At 44.0% G+C, this 22645-nt stretch overlaps 1 protein-coding gene across 1 annotated transcript; it reads right to left on the bottom strand.

Annotated features, from left to right (window-relative positions):
• Positions 1 to 5997: 5997 nt before the first annotated feature.
• LOC123100629 (zealexin A1 synthase-like) lies at positions 5998 to 8711 on the bottom strand. The gene is made up of 2 exons (XM_044522523.1): positions 7789 to 8711; positions 5998 to 6927 (listed from the first exon to the last, which is right to left on the bottom strand). Exons 1-2 carry the CDS (start codon positions 8686 to 8688, stop codon positions 6361 to 6363), a joined length of 1467 nt encoding a protein of 488 aa, XP_044378458.1. The 5' UTR covers positions 8689 to 8711; the 3' UTR covers positions 5998 to 6360.
• Positions 8712 to 22645: the final 13934 nt, after the last annotated feature.

Genomic DNA, 22645 nt, shown 5'->3' with positions numbered 1-22645 from the left:
AAAACAACGTTAGTCCGGGTTAGTTCTAATCAAATCATGCCAAAACCATATGAAATTGTTGTAAACATGGCATGAATACTTCATAAATTATAGATACGTTGGCCAAAGAAAGTTATCCCTACAAAATCATATAGTCTGGCTATGCTCTATCTTCATCACACAAAATATTTCATCATGCACAACCCCGATGACAATCCAAGCAATTGTTTCATACTTTTAATGTTCTCAAACTTTTTCAACTTTCACGCAATACATGAGCGTGAGCCATGGATATAGCACAATAGGTGAAATAGAGTATGTGGAGGTTGTGAGGAGAAGACTATAGCTATAATTGTATGAAAGCTCAAAAGAAAACTAAGTGGGTGTGCATCCAACTTGCTTGCTCATGAAGACCTAGGCAAACTTGAGGAAGCCCATCACTGGAATATACAAGCCAAGTTCTATAATGAAAATTTTCCACTAGTATATGAAAGTGAAAAAATAGGAGATTCTCTATCATGAAGAACATGGTGCTACTTTGAAGCACAAGTGTGGAAAAATGATAGTAACATTGTCCCTTCTCTCTTTTTCTCTTATTTTTTAATTTTTATTTTTCTCTTTTTTTGTTTGGGCTCTTTGGCCTCTTTTTTATTATTATTTTCGGCTCTTTGGCTTCTTTTTTTTTTAAGTCCGGAGTCTCATCCCAACTTGTGAGGGAATCATAGCTTCCATCATCCTTTCCTCACATGGACAATGCTCTAATAATGATGATCATCACACTTTTATTTACTTACAACTCAAGAATTACAACTCGATACTAGAACAAAATATGACTCTATATGAATGCCTCCGGCGGTGTACCGGGATGTTGTGCAATGATCAAGAGTGACATGTATAAAAAATAAGAACGATGGCCAAGCCACAAATACTATGCCAACTACATGATCATGCAAAGCAATATGACAGTGATGGTATGTGTCATAATAAACGGAACGGTGGAAGTTGCATGGCAATATATCTCGGAATGTCTATGGAAATGCCATAATAGGTAGGTATGGAGGCTGTTTTGAGGAAGGTATATGGTGGGTTTAATGCACCGGCAAAAGTTGCGCGGTACTAGAGAGGCTAGCAATGGTGGAAGGGTGAGAGTGCGTATAATCCATGGACTCAACATTAGTGATAAAGAAATCACATACTTATTGCAAAAATTTATTAGCCATCGAAACAAAGTACTACATGCATGCTCCTAGGGGGATAGATTGGTAGGAAAAGACCATCGCTCGTCCCGATCGGCACTCGTAAGGAAGACAATCAAAAAATAAATCATGCTCCGACTTCATCACATAACGGTTCACCATACGTGCATGCTTCGGGAATCACAAACTTTACATAAATTGTAGATACGTCTCCAACGTATCTATAATTTATGAAGTATTCATGCCATGTTACAACAATTTTATATGGTTTTGGTATGATTTGATTAGAACTAACCCGGACTGACGCTCTTTTCAGCAGAACTACCGTGCTGTCGTTTTTGTGCAGAAATAAAAGTTCTCGAAATGGGATGCAAATTTAGGGTGGTTTTTTATGGACCAAAAGAGACCCCCGAAGCATTGAGGAAGGACCATAAGCTTCACGAGGAAGCCACAAGCCTAGGGGGCGCCCATCCCCCCAGGGCGTGTGGAGGAGCCTTGTGGGCCCCTCGGGCACCTCCTTGACGTTAGACCGACGCCAAAAATTCTTATAAATGCCAAAACCCCCGAAAAGGACCCTAGTTCAGAAGTTCCGCCGCCGCAAGCCTCTATAGCCACAAGAAATCAATGTAGGCCCTCTTCGGCACCCTGCCGGAGGGGGCCATCATCACCGGAGGCCATGGAGGAGGAAGCCGGTGGGGGCCATCATCACCATGGAGGCCAAGGACCAGAGGGAGAACCTCTCCCCATCTAGGGGGGAGGCCATGGAGGAGGAAGCACAAGGGGGAGACTCTCTCCCCCCCTCTCGGTGGCGCCGGAGTGCCGCTGGGGGAACCATCGCCGCGGTGATCGTCTTCATCACCATCACTTTCTTCATCACCTTCCTCATCTCTTTTAAGCGGTCCACTCTCCCGCACCCCGCTGTAATCCCCTACTTGAACATGGTGCTTTATGCCACATATTATGATCCAATGATGTGTTGCCATCCTATGATGTTTTGAGTAGATTTCTTTTGTCTTTTGGGTTGATTGATGATCTAGATTGGTTTGAGTTGTATGTTTTATTTTGATGTTGTCCTATGGTGCCCTCCGTGCCGCGCACACGTGAGGGATTCTCGCTGTAGGGTTTGCAATATGTTCATGATTCGCTTATAGTGGGTTGCTAGAGTGACAGAAGCTTAAACCTGATTAAGGGGATTGTTTGCGTATGGGAGTAAAGAGGACTTGATACTTTAATGTTATGGTTGGGTTTAACCTTAATGATCTTTAGTAGTTGCGTATGCTTGCTAGAGTTCCAATCATAAGTGCATATGATCCAAGTAGAGAAAGTATGTTTGCTTATGCCTCTCCCTCATATAAAATTGCAATAATGATTACCGATCTTGTTAACAATTGCCTAGGATAACTCCGCACACCGATCCATCATTATTCCACACTCGCTATTTGTAATATTGTGATATATTCTAACTTTATGATAACAACACCTATTTTTACATTTTAGTTCTCCGATATCATGCAAAGCTATCCTCTTCATACCCGCAACGTAGTCTTATTTCTCGTTTCTAGATGGAAGCAAACGTTCGGTGTACGTAGAGTCGTATCAGTGGCAGATAGGACTTGAGAGAATATTGATCTTACCTTTAGCTCCTTTTGGGTTCGACACTCCATACTTATCACTTCCACCTTTGGATATTGCTACGATGATTCCTTGCACTTGGGGATTATCACCCTGCTGCAACCAGCATCGGCAAAAGTTGCGACGGCCCTTGGCTGGGGCGAGCCTAGTGCTACAACCAGCAATGGCAGTTGCTATGACCGAGGTCGAAAAATGTTGCAACGAGTCACAGTAGTGCCACGCCCTAGGCTAGTGGTGCTGCGACTGGCTATGATTGTGCTACAATCGTGGCCTGTGAGAAATGAGACCGACATGGCAGTGCCCCGGTGGCGGAGCTCGACGAGCTTGACCATGGCGGTGCCCTGGCAGCCATGGAGGCACCCTCACGCCTCCATGGCTTATGAATGTCATATGAGATATAATTGACATATGTAACGAATGAGAATGTGTATGTCTCTGTGATGAATGAGAATGTGTGCGTCGTTGTAGTTGTACATGATTCGTATGGAATTTGAATTTCAGTGGTTACATTTGCTAAAAAATAGTAGCATGTAGGCGGTTGAATGTAGAAAGTCGTTTTAAATGATAGAGTACTCCAAGCGGTTATATGTTGGAAACCTCTTGTGGAGGCAAGAAATTGGAGGCGATTCTGCAATGCAAAACTACTTGTGTGGGTAAGAATTAGAGGCGATTTTCAAAACTGCCTGCTCTTTCCCGATTATTTGTGACACATGCTTTCAGGTGGAACTGTGAACTGCCACCGGCCCATGTACCAAAACCACCTGCAAAGCCCGATTCCATAGTAGGGAATCGGGCTTGGTGATAGCAAAAAGAAAAGGCTCGCGGTGTATTATTGCCACCAATGATAAACGATAGTATCAGGCCTCCTCTAAAAAATTATGCTGTTAACAGTATGTCATCTTGCCAAAGAAAAATATCCATTTAATTACTTAATACTTGGATGATACAGAGATAATGTTGGACAAAAAGTAGATTATTAGCCATAGATGCTGTGGTTTCTCACTCTACAAAATTATGGATGTACTATCTATATAAGGTTAACAAATATACATAATCTAGTATGAACATGAGGTATTTCACTTTATCCCATGTCTATGTTACTTTTCCCGAAAATGCTCAATGGATCTCGACCTCCATGGAGGCTGAATTTGAAATGATCAAAATTCAATTCTGCGTGTTTCAAACAAAATGAAAAAAAATAGACATATACTTAGAGACATAATTCACAAGTCTGTAAATTTTCAGGACGAAATACGTTTAAATGAGTGGTACAAAAATAAAACTCATGCTTTTTAGTAGATGCACTATTCATCCTTAAAGTACATGAATTTGTCTTTTTTGCACATATCGCATTTCAAGGTATTTCATCCTGAAATTTTACACACATATAGATGACATCCTTGTTTACTTACATTTTTTTCATTTTTCAATCTAAAACATTAAAATTTGAATTTTTCAAAAACTTCGACCTCCATGGAGGCCGAGCTCCAAAACGTCCCACTGTACTTTGCCGCCCTTTTATCTTATGAAGAGTTATTATTGTTGAACCTATGTACCCCTGTCCAATTTTTACTATAAGAAAGCACATCCAACATCCTTTACTTCTTTTTATTTATAGTTATAATCTATTCCATAAATTCAAATTATTACCTACCCTATTATCATTTATTATCTTGTACAAATAGCAAAGCTAGCAGGTTGACACCCTTGTTAGTGTTGTTGGGGACACATGTGGGTTCTTATTTGTGTTGCAAAACTTATCATTGGTGTAGGAAGCATGTACCTCCACGGATTGATATCTTGGTTTCTCATTGAAGAAAAATCTTGTTGCTTACTACAAACTCTTGTACTTGAGGGCCAACTAATTTGCATTTGTTAGAACATGCAAGTATTAGCGACGTTGTTCAAGGACCATAAAGATAAGTCATGAATACATGGGGGTATCCTCATCACATGACTGCTTCTATGGCATATTTTCAACTGATTTGGATTTTTTCCCTCTCCTTAATATAGTAAAAAATCTTCTAGAATTTGGTTTCAAGGTTGAAGCGTCATGAAGTGGACCTCGAGCCCAACATGCGGTACAAGAGGTCATCTTTGCTTCTGAATTCGTCTAGTGAACTTCTTTATACTAGTAAATGCGCACGTGCAACACACGTTAATATTTAGGCAATATATTAATTGCACGCTGATATTAGGTATGCTATTATTTGTGTGTTAATCCTATGATTAGTGCAATATTTGGTATGATATTAGTTGCACGTTAAACACGTTTAACGCTCGCCATTGGAGCAGTCTAGGTTGTTGGATTGACTTAGTTCAATGGCCAAGATCAGTTGGATCTGCCCCTTTGGGTCTTTTTATATTGGTATAGATATATTAATTGCACGTGGATATTAGGTATGCTATTATTTGTGTTTTAATCATGTGATTAGTGCAATATTTGGTATGATATTAATTGCATGTTACACACGTTTAGCGCTCGCCATTGGAGCAGTCTAGGTCGTTGGATTGACTTAGTTCGATGGCCAAGATCAGTTGGATCTGCCCCTTTGGGTCTTTTTATATTGGTATAGATGAAAATGATCCTCTTTTAAGTGTTTCCTTATTATGTCTTTATTTCCTCTAGATTACATCCATATCTGTAGCAAAGCATTAAAACAAGGAAATGTATGCTCTATGCAATTATTAGTGATCTGGCAAGTTGAAGTGATAGTAACAAACAATATATGAGAATATCAAGTTTAACATACAGAAAATATGGGTGTTAAATCCACTCATTTCTATGACTACCAATGGTGTTGCGGCCTCGTTGTGCCTTGACCTTCCTAGTGGAAAATCGTACTCCAACCTCGCAAACACACCTAATGTGATGCAAGTTATAGCCATTATATTATTTTCTAATTGCATGATATGCTTTAGCCAAACTGCATTGTGTGTGCTATTGGTATGATATGCCCTATTGATTTGCATTATATCTACACTTGTTTAGCTTGATTATCTTTGTCTTATCTTGTTACGTTAAATTTTGCCTACATGAATTGCATTATTATGTGTTGATCACTGTTTTATGGCCTAGCATATTTGTATCCTTAGTTGTTTAGCTTGAATATCTCTTTGTTTTAGTCTTTCTTCTAACTAAGATAATCTGTTAGGAACACACCTTATTTTTTTAACCATATTTAATCTATATTCTCAATTCAGATTCTATTATCTTTTTTTCTGATATTCAGATTGCATTATCTAGTCATGAATTCAAACCTCATTGTCTAGGTTGATTGAGCATATGGAATATCAACAACCATCTCATATTGCTTAAGCAATTTCACGACATATTGTGTACTATTCTCTCTGTACACAATGTAAGATATTCCACACTCATTACATGATTGGGCTACCATGAAATCAAAAACTGATATGGCCACGGTCCACTATTCCATAGTTCAACTTATTCCCCCATAGTACATGAAAATTCATGATCATGTCTCAGTGCATTTGTCAATCAAATCGGTGGCACACGAACGGTGACGTGCAACCATAAGTCTTTCTTACGTCAAACTGTGATGCCCATCTCCTCATTCATGTCCATGTTCCCTGGCTTATCTCCAGCAGGGAGCTCCCAGTCGAAGTGGTAGAGGAGAGTGGCAAGCACGATCTCCATGCTCGCTTGTGCAAATATCATTCCAGGGCACATCCTTCGTCCCGCCCCAAATGGTATGTACTCAAAGTTTGATCCTTTGAAATCAACCATGCCAGACTCAAACCTCTCTGGCTTGAACTCATCAGGGTCTTCCCAGTGCTTACGGTCTCTGCCAATTGCCCACGCATTCACCAACACCATAATGCCCTTAGGTACGTCGTACCCAAGGATTTTGCAAGGCTCCGAAGCCTCCCTGGGGATAAGCAATGGTGCAGCTGGATGCAACCTCAGTGTCTCCTTGATGATGAGTTGGAGGTACTTGAGATCAGCCAAGTCATCCTCGGTTAACTTGTGCTTTCCTTGGCAATTACTGCGCACTTCGGCCTGTGCTTTTCGCATCACGTTTGGGTGCCTCATTAGCTCTGACATTGCCCATTGGAGTGTTGTCGCTGAGGTCTCGCTCCCAGCACCAAACAGATCCTACAAAGAAGCCAGTATAGACAATTTAGGAAGGTAACCTAGAAGTAACTACTCCATCCATCCCTATTTGCACAACATCCTTGTTTTTCTGTGATTCAATTTTGACCATCAATTAGATTAATAAAATATAAGTAATATGCTATATAAAATATATACGGTTCCAAACTTTATGAATTTATGGATATAATTGTTGTGACACGTAATCAACATTCTATTATATTGATCAAAGTTGAATGTTAAAATGAGTGTGCGTCAAGTAAATTAGGATGGGGAGAGTATATTGGCGCTTGGGATTTTGTCACTCGATGTGATATGTGACCGCCATGTATCAATGAGAGATCGAGTGCCCAATGGAGTTTCAACAAATCAAATGGGAAATCTTGAGTTGAAAGTGACGGGAGTACTAATAATAATATGGGCCTACATGGAACTTGAAAATTGAAACTAGCTACGAAGTGGTTGAACTGTGTGGATCATGTTATGCACATGTCGGATGTGAACTCTTGGCTTTTGTATCTAGTCAATATGGCTATTTGAGACAAGAGGAAATCCAATTATGAATAGAAATACAGGATTGCTAAATCTCAGTCGACTGAGACTTAACAAAGTTTCAGTCGATGCTATATTTGTTAGATCTTGCATCAAGATCTGTGTAAAATACTTCCTCCATTCTAAAATAGATGACCCAACTTCGTACTAACTTTGTACTAAAGTTAGTACAAAGTTGAGTCATATATTTTGGAACGGAGGGAGTACTTTTTAAATCCTTTTTCTTTCTTCTTTTTTTATGTTTTCTGGCTTGATTGAGACTTCTTAGTCAACTGAGATCTATTCACACCCAAAGAAAAAAAACACACTTACGAAGATAACGGTTTTAATGGTTCCCATGGTGAGAGGCACCTCGAGGCCACCTTCCTTCCGTATCCTCAAGAGCACGTCCACTAGGTCCTCTTGTTCCTCCACGGAACTCTGATCCTCGTGCTGGTTGATCACGTACTCCATGAGCTCCGAACACTTGCGGCTGTTCTCCTGGGCAAGCCGCGCCGTGCCACCGATGAAGCTCGCGAGCCTCGACGAGGGGAATAGGTCGCCAAGGTTGAAGAACCCAGAGAAGAGCTTGACCGCCTCGTCGATGGCCTGCAAAAACTCCTCACGTTTCTTGAACCTGTCACCTATCATGGCGCGTATCGCGGAGTCAGTGATGAGCACAGCGATCCGCTGGCTGACGTTCACGAGCTCGCCGGGCGGCGTGGCTGCGACGGCGGCCACGAGCCGTGCGACCTCCTCCTCCCTGATGCGGCGGAAAGACTGGACGCGTCGCGGGCTGAGCAGCTGCATGACACAAATCTTGCGGAGCTGCCGCCACAGGGCGCCGTACCGCGCGAATATCAGCCCTTGCCCGTCCATCTCATAGGACTTGAAGGTGGAGCTCCACGGCCGCGACGCGAAGACGGCGTCGTGCGTCCGCATGATCTCGCGAGCGGCCTCCCGGGACGTGGCCACGACGACGGGGACCTCGCCGAGCTTGAGGTACATGAGCGGCGCGTCAAGCCGGCGCGCGAGGTCGGCCATGACCCGGTGCGCGAGAGGGTTTCCGGCCAGGTGGTGCAAGCTACCGATGACCGGCAGCTGCCACGGGCCGGGCGGCAGACACACGCCGCCATAGCGGGCGCCATGATTCCTCCTATACAGCTTGAGGAGGAGCAGGAGAGGGAGGAGGAGAGCCAAGAAGAGGCAGAGGCAGTACGCCGGTTGCTCCATGCTGGCGGGCAGCGTGTTCAGCCCAACGGTTTGAGCACTAGCACACCTAGGAATTGGGAGCTGGATAGATTGGAGAGAGAACCACTAGAACACAAGGAGCGGCGTCAATGGTATTTAATTATGTTCTCAACTAGGCTAAACCAGGACTTCAGGGATAAGAGAATTAATAGACCTAATTATTTTCTTCAAATACTAGCTTAGACATTCAGATATGTGAACATCCATGTATAGTATAATAAATTCATGCTGGTACAAAAATGGCAGCTGGGTAGAATTCTTGTTATAGTTTGGACTAATAGACCTAATTATTTTCTTCAAATGCTAGCTTAGACATTCACATATGTCAACATCCGTGTATAGTATAATAAACTCATGCTGGTACAAAAATGGCAGCTGGGTAGAATTCCTGTTAGTTTGGACTAATAGACCTAATTATTTTCTTCAAATGCTAGCTTAGACATTCACATATGTCAACATCCGTGTATAGTATAATAAATTCATGCTGGTACAAAAATGGCAGCTGGGTAGAATTCTTGTTAGTTTGGACTAACATGTGCTCCCTCTGTTTCTAAATAGTATATGTCTTTTTAGAGATTTTAATACGGACTACATATGAGGAGACGTTCCCGTCGACTGCGGGGCGTCTGTGGTGACTTCGTAAAATCTCAAGATGCTATGCCAGTTCAATCTCTCTGAGGTGCTCATAGGGGTAGAGTGTGCCCGCTGGCGTTCATAGATGTGGGTGTATGCTTGTGTATTTTAGAGTGTAGATTTACTCATTTTGCTTCGTATGTAGTCCGTATTGGAATCTCTAAAAAGGCTTATATGTAGGAACGGAGGGAGTAAAATATATCTTAGAATTCTTAGGTGCATATAGCTAACCTTATTACATTGTTTATTACAAATAACAAACTTAGGTCTCGCAAGGAAAAATCATGGTAAAAAACAACTTGCTATGCAATACGTGTCACACTACAATTGACAAGGAAATGTTGAGTAGTTCCATGTTTATAATAGAATCTACAATGAGTACCCTACTTCCACAATCGTTTAACCATTCCATCCTTAGTTAGTACTCCCTCTGTAAATAAATATAAGAGCGCTTAGATCACTTTATACTTAATGATCTAAATGCTCTTATATTTATTTACGGAGGGAGTGTAACTGAGGAGAGACCAAAGAAAAACCTTTAATTTTGACGGTAATTCAAGACTCCACAATCCTTTAGACCTAAACATGGAACGTCTCCCATTAAAACTGAATACATTGAGTGCAATGGAAAAAAAAATGAAAAGTGTGAAGATCCCATTTGAAAAGGTCTCAGTCCATAGTTATCTGGACATCCGCAACCATTAGGATGATCTCATTCCAATAGGCTAAATGTTTAACAAGGAGAGGATTTTGTGTACTCTAATTAATAATCGCAGAAATAGTGGCATCCTTATGACAAACAATATCAATTAACTGGGGTACCTAACTGAAAGAGTTTATCCCTGATCCACCTGTTCTCCTACAATCTAATTGATTGTCCATTACCGACACAAAAGGACCCAAATTGAACAAAAGCATCTTTGACCTTCATGAGTCCCTTCCAAAAGTGGGAGTCCATTAGTTTTCTTTAACAAACGTGAGTGGGTTTTGTTCCAAATACTTGTTACCTCATAGAGGATATTATACTCTCCCACAGTTAGCAGCTTAAACATCCATTTGCTCATAAAGACACATATTCTTTACTTTTAGATCATGAATCCCTAGGCCACCCTGGTATTGAGGAATACATAAGATCTCCCACCATGTTAACCAGTACTTTAGCTTGTGCTCATCCAAGTGCCAAAAGAATTGGGTGCAATAATAATATTGCATCTCCTAAACCTGCTTGAGGATCTCCAAAAAGGATACCATAGAGATGGGGAGACTACTCGGTACGATGTTAATCAAGACTAGGCACCCACCATAAGAAAGATTTTTTTGGTCGCCTATTACTAACTCGCAACGGTCTTCGATAGCCTGCGTTGCAAAGCTTTCAGTGGTGTATCGGGATACCAAAGTACTTAAAGGGGAGTGAACCCACCCTAGGACAAAAAGTTGCAAATACTCATGTTCAAGCTCCTTAGCTTTTCCAAAACAATAAAACTCGTTCTTATGTAAATTAATCTTCAAACCGGAGAGCTCTTCGAATACATTAAGGATATGATTCATATTAGCTACTTGAGCCAAGTCGTTTTTCATAAAAAGAATCTTGCCATCGGCACATTGTAGGATAGACAAGCCTCAACCACAAAATGTGGGATAAGACCACAATTGTCCTTCTTAGCTCTATTTATTAGAAACGCCAACATGCCATTCACAACAAACAAGGATCAGTGGAAGAGCATCCCATTGTCTAAGTCCCATCTTGTTGTTTGCGAAAAGGCCAAAGGCCATGCAGAAGTCTTGTTTAAATTCACCGGCATCACGCCGTGAGCAAAGGTCGCTTCCGCCTTTGGGCCTCTGTCTAAGAGCATCTACAACCGGAGTTGCCAAATCCAACCCCTTACGTCCACGGACCCACCCATGGACAGTGACTGGGCACACATCAAAAGTCCGCCTCCACAGCTGGCTTGCTCAAACCAAATCCTCAGATCTATACTAGTCTCATGCAACGTTAACTTATATAGTAGTTCAACACACACATGTCATCGGAGTACCAAAAATTGACATGTTCTACTAACTAAGAATGAAACGACAATGGAAGACGTTCATCCATGGATGCCCTTGCCTTGTCGTCTTCCTTGCTGAAGTAGCAGTCGAAGACGAAAATGGATCGAGGCGGGTCTATTCACTGCGGAAACTGTCCGATCCATCGTCGTCCTCCTCCTTCTCCTCTTTGGGTGGCAATCCGGCAATGTCACGGACTACCTGGTGTTTCTACCTTGCGAGGGCGAGCGTCCTCTTCCTTTGCCGCTACTCGGAAATGCCGGCACAGAGGGCTTCCTCGTTGCTGTCCAAGCCGGTGTACCCACCGGCTCTGCCTCAAGGGCTGCTGCAGCGTCCCGCGCCCTTTGCCTCGCACGACGGGCACGCCGCGCCTCTTGGCCGGTTTGGCCGTAAACCATGGTGGTGTTAGCCAACGTTTTGGCGCCCAACACCGCGGGATGAGGCGCCACCTAAGGGGTTCTACCGCCAGACCGGGGTTGCACCACCATGGGGTCGTCACTGCTTCCGGCGAGGCTGCCGTCATGCGCCTAGAGCCACCAGCCCCGGCGAATCCATGTGCCATTTGAGCGCACGATTGGATTCCCGCCGGATCGGTTCCGACTCTGGGTGGGCGCACTCCTCTTGGGAGCGACGGAGAGCCGTGCGGACGGTCATCTCCTCCTCCACCCCGCATCAGATAAGGTTCCAGTCCACGGATGTGGACATCTTGTAGTCGGTTCCAATGCCCGCCATGACGAAGAAGGCCGGAGTTCGCCGAAGAGGAGCTAGGGGCGGAGGGAGTGGAGTGGACTGGGGTGGTTAGGGTTTGGTCCGGAGTGCGGATAGGGCTAAATATATGCGGGGTCGGGTGGGCCATAATGGGCCAGATTCAGCCATATCCGACCCACATATGAGCTCGGTATGGGGGTTGCCGGTCAGCCCTGACGTTTGGGCTGCGTTTGGGACGGCCGGTCGGGTGGCTTTTTTCTGTGCCGACAGTGTCCGGGCAGGCCGCCCGGCGTTTGAGACGGATATGGGACGTCCGGTTGTATGCTGTAAGTGAAGTAAACTTGTTGAAACTTTGGAGCTTGTAGAAGCATCGGCCGGTCAGAGAGTCGTCGATGCAGAGCAGAATATCGTGATATGGCCGCAATCTGTGAGGCAAATCGCTGCCTCGGCGAAGAAAGTGTTGAAATAGGGCATGTAGAATGCCTCAGTCCGGTCAAATGGGGCCGGAGTAGGGATGAACAGGAATGCACATGGTGTTTAACTGTGTCATTGAAAACAAAAGCATTGAGTTCACCGAGATTATGCACGGAGTCCCATCAGAACGTAGATAGCGAGTCCCTGTCACTGGCCAATCAGGTCCCTACTACTGCTCCACCATTAAGATCATGCATGTATAAAACCAGGAAAAGTGGGAGGCTTGACATACACTGATCCTATTTTATCCGACGTAATTCTAGTATAGTACACAAAGTAATTGCATTTCTCTGCACTCAGGGGGTGTTTGGTTCAGAAGTCCTAAAACTTTTTCTAGTCCCAGGGACTAATCAAAAAAGACTCTATAGTAGAGTCTTTTTCTAGTCCCTGTAGAAAAAGTCCCTCCCGTTTGATTTCTAGGGACTTTTTCTAGTCTCTGGGACTAAAATGTCCCTGAACCAAATACCCCCTCAATCGATCAGAGCCTCATATCAGATGTCATAATGTCAAAGACATTTTTTTAGTTTTGCCGAGCTTATTCAGCTTCCTGGCGATGGGCCACGGTGTCCATGGCGCCCACGACTTGATACGTGCAAGAAACCACGAGGAGAATAAATGAATTTGTGCTCGTTGAATTGATTGGATATGCACTATGATTAGAAGCAACAAATTGTGTGTAGCTGCAGCACATATATCATTTTTTTAGATACATATGTCCTTGATATACAATTATAATATGAAGATTCGATCTTTTCCGCGAAGATCTGCCATAACTGCCCTTAGCAAAATAAGCATATGCCGAGATCGGGAATGGTGAACGTGCCGTCCAAGTTTGTTAGAGTTTGGCTCTGCATTTTGTTAGAGTGGCGTCCAAGTTTGTTAGATCGGATCTTGTGATCAGCTCATGAACGTGGCGCCATACAAGGCAGGTATTGATTCCTAATAAGATTACAATTTTTTTATTTTCTGACAACAAAATACTCTTTATTGCAAGGTGATCATCATAGTTTTTTTACAAGAGTATCAACAATCTCTACGGATGGATCTTCCGTCCAAACCCCAGTAACTGTCATACGTCTTCCGCTTTTGCACAAGTGAATAACAGGTGCTTGGAATTCTCCCCTCCTATACCGCATGTAGGACATTGCCCACTGACATTTATATGTCTGTTAGCCAAAGTCACCATACACGGTAGCGAGCCTAACAAAGTTTATCAGAGAAAAAATTAACCTTGGTAGGACAGCTTAAGCTCCAGAGAGTCCCCCCATATTGGTGAATTCCATGAGGGTCCGGCTGTATTTTCTCCTGATATTTTATATGTCCATATTGGATGTGCCACTCCGCAAAGTATGTTGATCTCACTATGATTACAATTCGTATAGAGAGAAACTACGCCGCTTATAATTTACGCCAACAAATAACACGATTCTTTCTCCTTAACGATCGCTAGATCCTATATTATTCCTCTCTGTCTTCCAACCAAGGTCGCCAACCAGCATCATGAATTCCAACGGCGACTGCCTCCCCAGCGAACTCCTCCTCATGACCTCCGACTCCTCCCTGGCTGCGCCCTCCCCGTGTCACGGTGCATCTACCGCGTGTGGCGCGACTGATGTCTACTACACAACTTTATTCTTGTAGACTCTGTTGGGCCTCCAGGAGCAGAGTTTTGTAAGACAACAAGAATTTCCCTCAAGTGGATGACCTAAGATTATCAATTCATGGGAGGTGTAGGATGAAGATGGTCTCTCTCAAACAACCCTACAATCAAATACAAGCAATATCTTGTGTCCCCAACACACCCAATACAATGGTAAATTCTATAAGTGCACTAGTTCGGCAAAAAGATGGTGATACAAGTGTAGTATGTATAGTAGACACTAGTAGAAAACAGGGCTTTGGTTCGGGCCTGGCCAGCCCATTAGTCCCGGTTCTGCACGAACCGGGACCCATGGGGGGCATTCGTCCCGGTTCATGAGCCCAGGGGGCCGGCCGGGGCCCCGTGGGCATTGGTCCCGGTTCGTCTGGACACATTTGTCCTGGTTCTAGGCACGAACCGGGACCAATGGGCCGCGCTCCTGGCCCACAGCCATTGATCCCGGTTTGTGACTCGAACCGGGACAGAAGGGGTAGCTGTAGCCCCGGTTCCAGCCACGAACCGGGACAAATAAGTTGCCTATATATACCCCATGCATCGCCGCGGCAGAGCACTCCAAAGTGCTCTGTTTTTTCTGGCCGGCGAGGGGAGGGCATTTGTGTGCTCTAGCTCACCTCCTATGCACATGAGGTGTTCGATGAAATGCCCGAGCCACACTAGTTAAGCTTTCTCCTCTCGAAGCTCGACCTCCGAGCTCCATTTTTCCCTAGATTTGTCTAGGTTTAGCGGTCTGCCACGCCCCGTCCCGGTCTTCACCGCCGTCGATCGCCCGCGCCGATCTCGTCGCCGGCACCATCGTGGTGAGCCTCTTGTTCTTATCTTCTTTCTAAAAGAAAAAATTCTTACTTTAGATAGATACTTGTCTAATTTTCTTACTTTTGACACACATAATTATATATAATGCACGCAGATGAACCGACAATGGATGTACGGTGACAGACACACCTCGGAGTACATTAAGCGCGTGCATAATTTTCTCGAAGTGGCTGAGGCAAACAAGCAGAATGGTTTTATGTGTTGTCCATGCCCTAAATGTGGGGATACGAAGTGTTACTCTGACCGGAAAATCCTTCACACCCACCTGCTTTACAAGGGTTTCATGCCACACCATAATGTTTGGACGAGGCACGGAGAAATAGGGGTTATGATGGAAGACAACAAAGAAGAAGAGGACGATGACAACTATGCGCCCCCTGAATACGGTGATGCTGCAATGGGGGAAGCTGCTGAAGATCAAGAGGAACCAGACGATGTGCCCGATGATGATGATCTCCGCCGGGTCATTGTCGATGCAAGGACAAAATATGAAAGTCAAAAGGAGAAGCTGAAGTCCGATCGCATGTTAGAGGATCACAAAAAAGGGTTGTACCCCAATTGCGAAGATGGCAACACAAAGCTCGGTACCGTACTGGAATTGCTGCAAGGGAAGGCAGAGAATGCTATGCCTGACAAAGGATTTGAGAAGCTACTGAAAATATTGAAGAAGAAGCTTCCAAAGGATAACGAATTGCCCGACAGTACGTACGCAGCAAAGAAGGTCGTATGCCCTCTAGGATTGGAGGTGCAGAAGATACATGCATGCCCTAATGACTGCATCCTCTACCTTGGTGCGTATGAGGATTTGAACGCATGCCCGGTATGCGGTGCATTGCGGTATAAGATCAGACGAGATGACCCTGGTGATGTTGACGGCGAGCCCCGCGGGAAGAGGGTTCCTGCGAAGGTGATGTGGTATGCTCCTATAATACCACGGTTGAAACGACTGTTCAGAAACAAAGAGCATGCCAAGTTGATGTGATGGCACAGTGAGGGACGTAAGAAAGACGGGAAGTTGAGAGCATCCGCTGACGGGTCGCAGTGGAGAAAAATCAAGAGACGGTACTGGGCTGAGTTTGTAGGTGACCCAAGGAACGTATGGTTTGGTTTAAGCCCGTGACTCTATGTATGTATAACCTTCCTCCTTGGATGTGCATGAAGCAGAAGTTCATTATGATGCCAGTTCTCATCCAAGGCCCTAAGCAACCCGGCAACGACATTGATGTGTACCTAAGGCCATTAGTTGAAGAACTTTTACAGCTGTGGAATGGAAACGGTGTACGTGTGTGGGATGAGCACAAACAGGAGGAATTTAACCTGCACGCGTTGCTGTTTGTAACCATCAACGATTGCCCCGCTCTTAGTAACCTTTCAGGACAGACAAACAAGGGATACCACGCATGCACGCACTGTTTTTAGCTGACACCGAAAGTATATACCTGGAAAAATGCAGGAAGAATGTGTACCTGGGCCATCGTCGATTTCTTCCGACCAACCATCAATGTCGAAAGAAAAGCAAGCATTTAAAAGGCGAGGCAAATCACCGGAAGAAGCCCGTCATGTGTACCGGTGATCACGTACTTGCTATGGTCAATGATTTACACGTAATCTTTGGAAAGGGTCCCGGCGGACTAGCTGTTCTGAATGACGCTGAGGGACGCGCACCCATGTGGAAGAAGAAATCTATATTTTGGGACCTACCCTACTGGAAAGACCTAGAGGTCCGCTCTTCAATCGACGTGATGCACGTGACGAAGAACCTTTGCGTGAACCTGCTAGGCTTCTTGGGCGTGTATGGGAAGACAAAAGATACAGCTGAGGCACGGGAGGACCTGCAACGTTTGCACGAAAAAGACGGCATGCCTCCAAAGCAGTATGAAGGTCCTGCCAGCTACGCTCTTACCAAAGAAGAGAAGAAAATCTTCTTTGAATGCCTGCTCAGTATGAAGGTCCCGACTGGCTTCTCGTCGAATATAAAGGGAATAATAAATATGCCAGAGAAAAAGTTCCAGAACCTAAAGTCTCATGACTGCCATGTGATTATGACGCAACTACTTTCGGTTGCATTGAGGGGGCTTCTACCGGAAAACGTCCGATTAGCCATTGTGAAGCTATGTGCATTCCTCAATGCAATCTCTCAGAAGGTGATCGATCCAGAAATCATACCAAGGCTAAGGAGTGATGTGGTGCAATGTCTTGTCAGTTTCGAGCTGGTGTTCCCACCATCCTTCTTCAATATCATGACGCACGTTCTAGTTCATCTAGTCGACGAGATTGTCATTCTAGGCCCCGTATTTCTACACAATATGTACCCCTTTGAGAGGTTCATGGGAGTCCTAAAGAAATATGTCCGTAACCGCGCTAGGACAGAAGGAAGCATCTCCATGGGCCATCAAACAGAGGATGTCATTAGGTTTTGTGTTGACTTCATTCCTGTCCTTAAGAAGATAGGTCTCCCTAAATCGCGGTATGAGGGAAGACTGACTGGAAAGGGCGCGCTTGGAGGGGACTCAATAATATGCAGGGACGGGCATTCTTGGTCTCAAGCACACTACACAGTCCTACAGAACTCTACCTTGGTGACCCCGTATGTCGATGAACACAAAAACAGTCTGCGCTCCAAACACCCGGAGCAGTGTGACGACTGGATTACATGTGAACACATCAGGAGTTTCAGCAGTTGGTTGGAAACACGTCTCAGAGGTGACAACACTGTTTGTGATGAGCTGTACTCGTTGTCCAGGGGACCATCTTCGACTGTACTGTCTTACAAAGGATACGACATAAACGGGAATACATTTTACACGATCGCCCAAGATCAAAAGAGCACCAACCAAAACAGCGGAGTCCGCTTTGATGCAGCAACCAAGAGGGGAAAGGAAACATAATTATGGTTACATACTGGACATATGGGAACTTGACTACAGACATGATTTTAAGGTCCCTTTGTTTAAGTGCAAATGGGTCAATCTGTCAGGAGGCGGGATACAGGTAGACCCACAGTACGGAATGACAACAGTGGATCTGAACAATCTTGGGTACACTGACGAACCGTTCGTCCTAGCCAATGATGTGGTACAGGTTATCTATGTGAAGGACATGTCTACCAAACCGAGAAAAAGAAAAGATAAGGAAGCGAACACATCATACGATGAGCCAAAGCGCCACATAGTTCTTTCAGGAAAAAGGGACATCGTGGGAGTGGAGGGCAAGACAGACATGTCCGAAGATTATGAAAAGTTTCATGAAATTCCTCCCTTCAAAGTCAAGGCTGACCCAAGCATCCTGATAAACGATGAAGATTATCCATGGTTACGGCGCAATAAGCAAAGGACACAAGCGAACAAAAAGTGAAGACTTTCTCTCCACAACTATTATGATGATACCATGCCAACTTTCAACCTTTTCGTAGTTCATTTGAAATGCCTGTTGTAACAGACGAGTTTCCGTATGAAACCTTGATATCTCGAAACAGATTGTCCGTAGTTTATTTTTTATCGGGTATGTCGTTGTCGATATACCCCCTCCCGATCACTTCCACACGAGGGGGGTCGATATACCCCCTCCCTGATAACATTATTTTCCCACGTATGTATGTTGTCGTTGTCGATATAACCCCCTCCCCGATAACAACCTTAGAATCGGTACTAAAGGAATCAACTAAAAAGCTTTATAAACCTCTAGTATTATTGAAACTAAAATTATATATAATTTATGCAACTAAAATTATCAAAGTATTTTCTGTTCAAAACATTAAAAGCAAAAAGAATTTTCATAAAATAAATACAAAAAGCAAAAAATAAAATAAAATAAATAAGTATAAACAAAATAAACTTTTATAAATAAGTAGAAACAAAATTAAATAAATAAGTAGAAACAAAATAAAATAAAATAAAATAAACTTTTATAAAATAAATAAGTAGAAAGAATATAAAACCAAATAAAATAAAACAAAATAAACTATAATAAAATAAAATAAAATAAATAGAGTTAAACGCACTGGAGGTCCTAAAAGTTTTGTGGGATGTCACTTTAGTCCTAATTCTTACAAGATGCATATTTAGGTCCTAATTCTTTAGTAAGTGGTTCATCCCGAGGTCCTTTTTTCACGAGCACTCATTGACTTGCCTGCATGGCGCGTTGACCCATGCCACATCGACAGAGGGCCCAGCCGCCAGGCGAGAAACGTCCTAAAAGTTTCTGGGCAGTGTCATTTTAGTCCTACTTTTTTCAAAATGGACATTTAGGTCCTAATTCTATAGTAATTGGTTCACCCGAGGTCCTTTTTTGCACGAGCGGTTGCTGACCTGCTTGCGTGAGGTGTTGAGCCACACCACGTCAACTTAGAGGTTGCTGAGGTTGCTCTTTTTTTACAGAAAGCCCCTTGTAACCCCCCCTCTTCACATTTCCCAACCCCTACCGAAATCCTCTCTCTCTCTCTCTCTCGTGCCCACACCGTTGCCATGGCTGGGATAGCAAGCCCCTCGACAGGGAAGCGGGTGACAAAGAGAAGCATCACATCATCATCGTCAGCGCCGCCTCCTCCACAAGCTCCTACCACCTAACCTCAAATAAGGGAAGCAGTTTGAGAAACTTAATGAATCAGTGCAGACTGAACTAAATCAATGCCTATAGCTAGTGATTGTGGTATAGTGGAGGAAATCACATAGCTACGGGACGATAGCGGCCAAAAAAATAGTTTTTTTCAATGTTCCTCATCTGCTATTGACCCTAAGTCAACGTGGCATGGGTTAGCACGCAACCGAGCAGGTCAGCGAGCGATCATGCAAAAAACCTCGGTTGAACCACTTACTATAGAATTAGGACCTAAACGTGCATTTTGAAAGAAGTAGGACTAAAGTGGCACCGCCCAGAAACTTTTAGGACCTCTCATGTATTTTTTCCGCCAAGCGATTAGGCCCTTTGTTGACGTGGCGTGGATCAACGCGCCGCGCGGGCAGATTAGCGAGCGCTCGTGAAAAAAGGACCTCGGGTGAACCACTTACTAAAGAATTAAGACCTAAAGGTGCATTTTGGAAGAATTAGGACTAAAGTGACACCCCAAAAAAAAATTAGGACCTCCAGTGCATTTAACTCAAATAAATAAGTAGAAACAAAATAAAGCAAAATAAAATAAAATAAATTATAATAAAATAAAATAAATAAAAATAGCAACAGTAAGTATTTTGTTGTAAGTAGAAAAAAATAAAAAAAATAAAGCAACAAAGAAAAGAAGAAAATGGAAAAAAATGTCACCTACTGGGCCACCACGGCCTGAATACGACTAGAAACCCACCTATGGGCCAGGATTCAGGCCCGTAGAAGGCCCATTAGGCCCACAGACAGATACAGTGTGTTTAGGCCCGAAAGCCTGCATTTGAGAGGAGCTTCAGAGGGCAGCGGGAGTGGGGCTTATAAACCACTCTCGAGCTCCCTCAGCTAGCGAGGTGGGACTAAAGTTTCGTGCCGCGATGCGGGCAGCACAAGGCCTTTAGTCCCGGTTGGTGCCACCAACCGGTACTAAAGGCGTACATTGGTACCGGTTCATGCCACCAACCGGTACCAATGCCCACCCTTTAGTCCTGGTTTGTGCCACCAACCGGGACCAAAGGCCTCTGTTTCCCGCCCTTTGGGCTGCTGAAAAGCGACCTTTGGTCCCGGTTGGTGGCTCCAACTGGGACTAAAGGGGAGCTTTGGTCCCGGTTGCTGCCACGAACCGGGACCAAAGGTCTGTCTATATAAGCCACACTTGTGAAATTTTTGGTTCAGTTCTTCTTCCCACTGCCCCGACGCCGTCGCCGCGCACTCCCCTGCCCCGACGCCATCGCCGCGCGCGCCCCTGCCCCGACGTCGTCGCCGCGCCGCCGCCCCCTGCCCCAACACCGTCCCCGCAAGCCACCCCTGCCCTGACGCTGTTGACGCGTCGCCCCTTGCCCCGACGCCGTCGTCGCGCCGCCCCGCGCCGTCACCGCCCCGGTCCGTGTCGCCCCTGCCCCGACGTCGTCGCCGATGCCGCCCCCAGTGAGCCCCGGCCCCCGCGCCCCTGCCCTGTCCCCCGCCGCCGCCGCCGTGGCCGCCGTAAAAATTATATGATTAGATGATTTTTTGTTCATATATGTGATTTTTTTTGTTCATATATCATATGATGTTTTTATATTGTTCATAGATGATCGATCATATTTGTTCATATGTATGCAAGCGAAGTCGTTGTAGTTAGTTGTACTGTTTAGGGTTAGGGTCGTCGAGGAAGGAAATTAAGGAAAGAAGAAAAGAGGAAGAAGGAAGAAGAAGAAAAATAAGAAGAGGAAGAAGAAGTAAAAAAGAGGAGAAGGAGAAGGAATAGATGAGAAGAAAAAAAATATTAAAATCTATTTTTTCTTCTTCTCCTCTATTCCTTCTTCTTCTCCTTTTTTTTCTTCTTCTCCTCGGACATGTGATGAGGGGGGAGAGGACACCAGTAGAAAAGGGGGCTTTTGTCCCGGTTGGTAAGGGCCTTTAGTCCCGGTTTTTGAACCGGGACTAAAGGGTCGTTACTAATGCCTCCCCCCTTTAGTCCCGGTTCTTACACGAACCGGGACTAAAGGCCGCGGCCACGTGGAGCTCCACCTTATGATTTTTTTTTCGAAAATTTTTTTTGCGATTTTTTTAAATTTTTTTTTTGATTTTCAAACTTCTAAATTATTTTAACCTCTAATCTCTAATCACCACCCCTCATCACTGCTCAATTTATCCTCTAATCTCTAATCACCCCTCATCATTCCAAATCATCTAACTTCCCGGACGGTCACCCATCCTCTCACAACTCCAGCCTGAGCACGCTTAACTTCCGGGTTCTGTTCTCCCTCGTTTCCAAGTCTGCACTTGTTGTTTTCCTGACAATAGTAAGATGTCAATTCTATTAACCCTCAGGAATTTAGCTTGAGCATGAAGTGACACATTTCACTGTTTGAGTTTGAAACTATTGTTTTAAAAAACAATAATTATTTAGTAACACTAAAATTTCTGGAATAATTAGTTTGACCATTGTTTGACCACTGTTTGACCACAGTTTGACCATAGTTTGACCAGATTTGACCAAAATTCAAAAAAGCTGAAATAATTATTTAGTAACACTAATATTCTAGAATAATTAGTTTGACCATTGTTTGACCACAGTTTGACCACAATTTGAATTTTTTTGAATTTTTTTGCCTCTCCAGATCTTAAAAGCCCCATAACTTTTTTTCTGTTAGGTTTTTGAGGATTTTTTTGAATTCGGATGTAACTTTTCGAGTAGATGATTTTTCATATAAAAAACTTTTTCATCCGAGTTCGTATGCGAAAGTTATGCCCATTTTTAGAAATTCCAGAGGGATTTTGCAAATAAAGTCGAAATTCATATTTGTTAATTTTCCCAACAACTAGACCATATATCACACGGGAAACTTATTTTATTTTATTTTTTTGACATTTCCATCATTTTCTTTTGTTTTTTCTAAAACTGAAAAGGCGGTCCACGTGGGGGGGGGGGTAGAGTTTGAAAATGGGCCCTTTAGTACCGGTTCGTGCCATGAACCGGTACTAATGCCTCAAAGCCCATTATTACCGGTTGGTGGCACCTACCGG

The sequence above is a fragment of the Triticum aestivum genome, chromosome 4D (genome assembly GCF_018294505.1).
Source record: "Triticum aestivum cultivar Chinese Spring chromosome 4D, IWGSC CS RefSeq v2.1, whole genome shotgun sequence".
NCBI classification, from domain to species: Eukaryota; Viridiplantae; Streptophyta; class Magnoliopsida; order Poales; family Poaceae; genus Triticum; species Triticum aestivum.
Note: the sequence above shows the minus strand (reverse complement) of the source record. Positions and strands in the feature narration are given on the sequence as shown.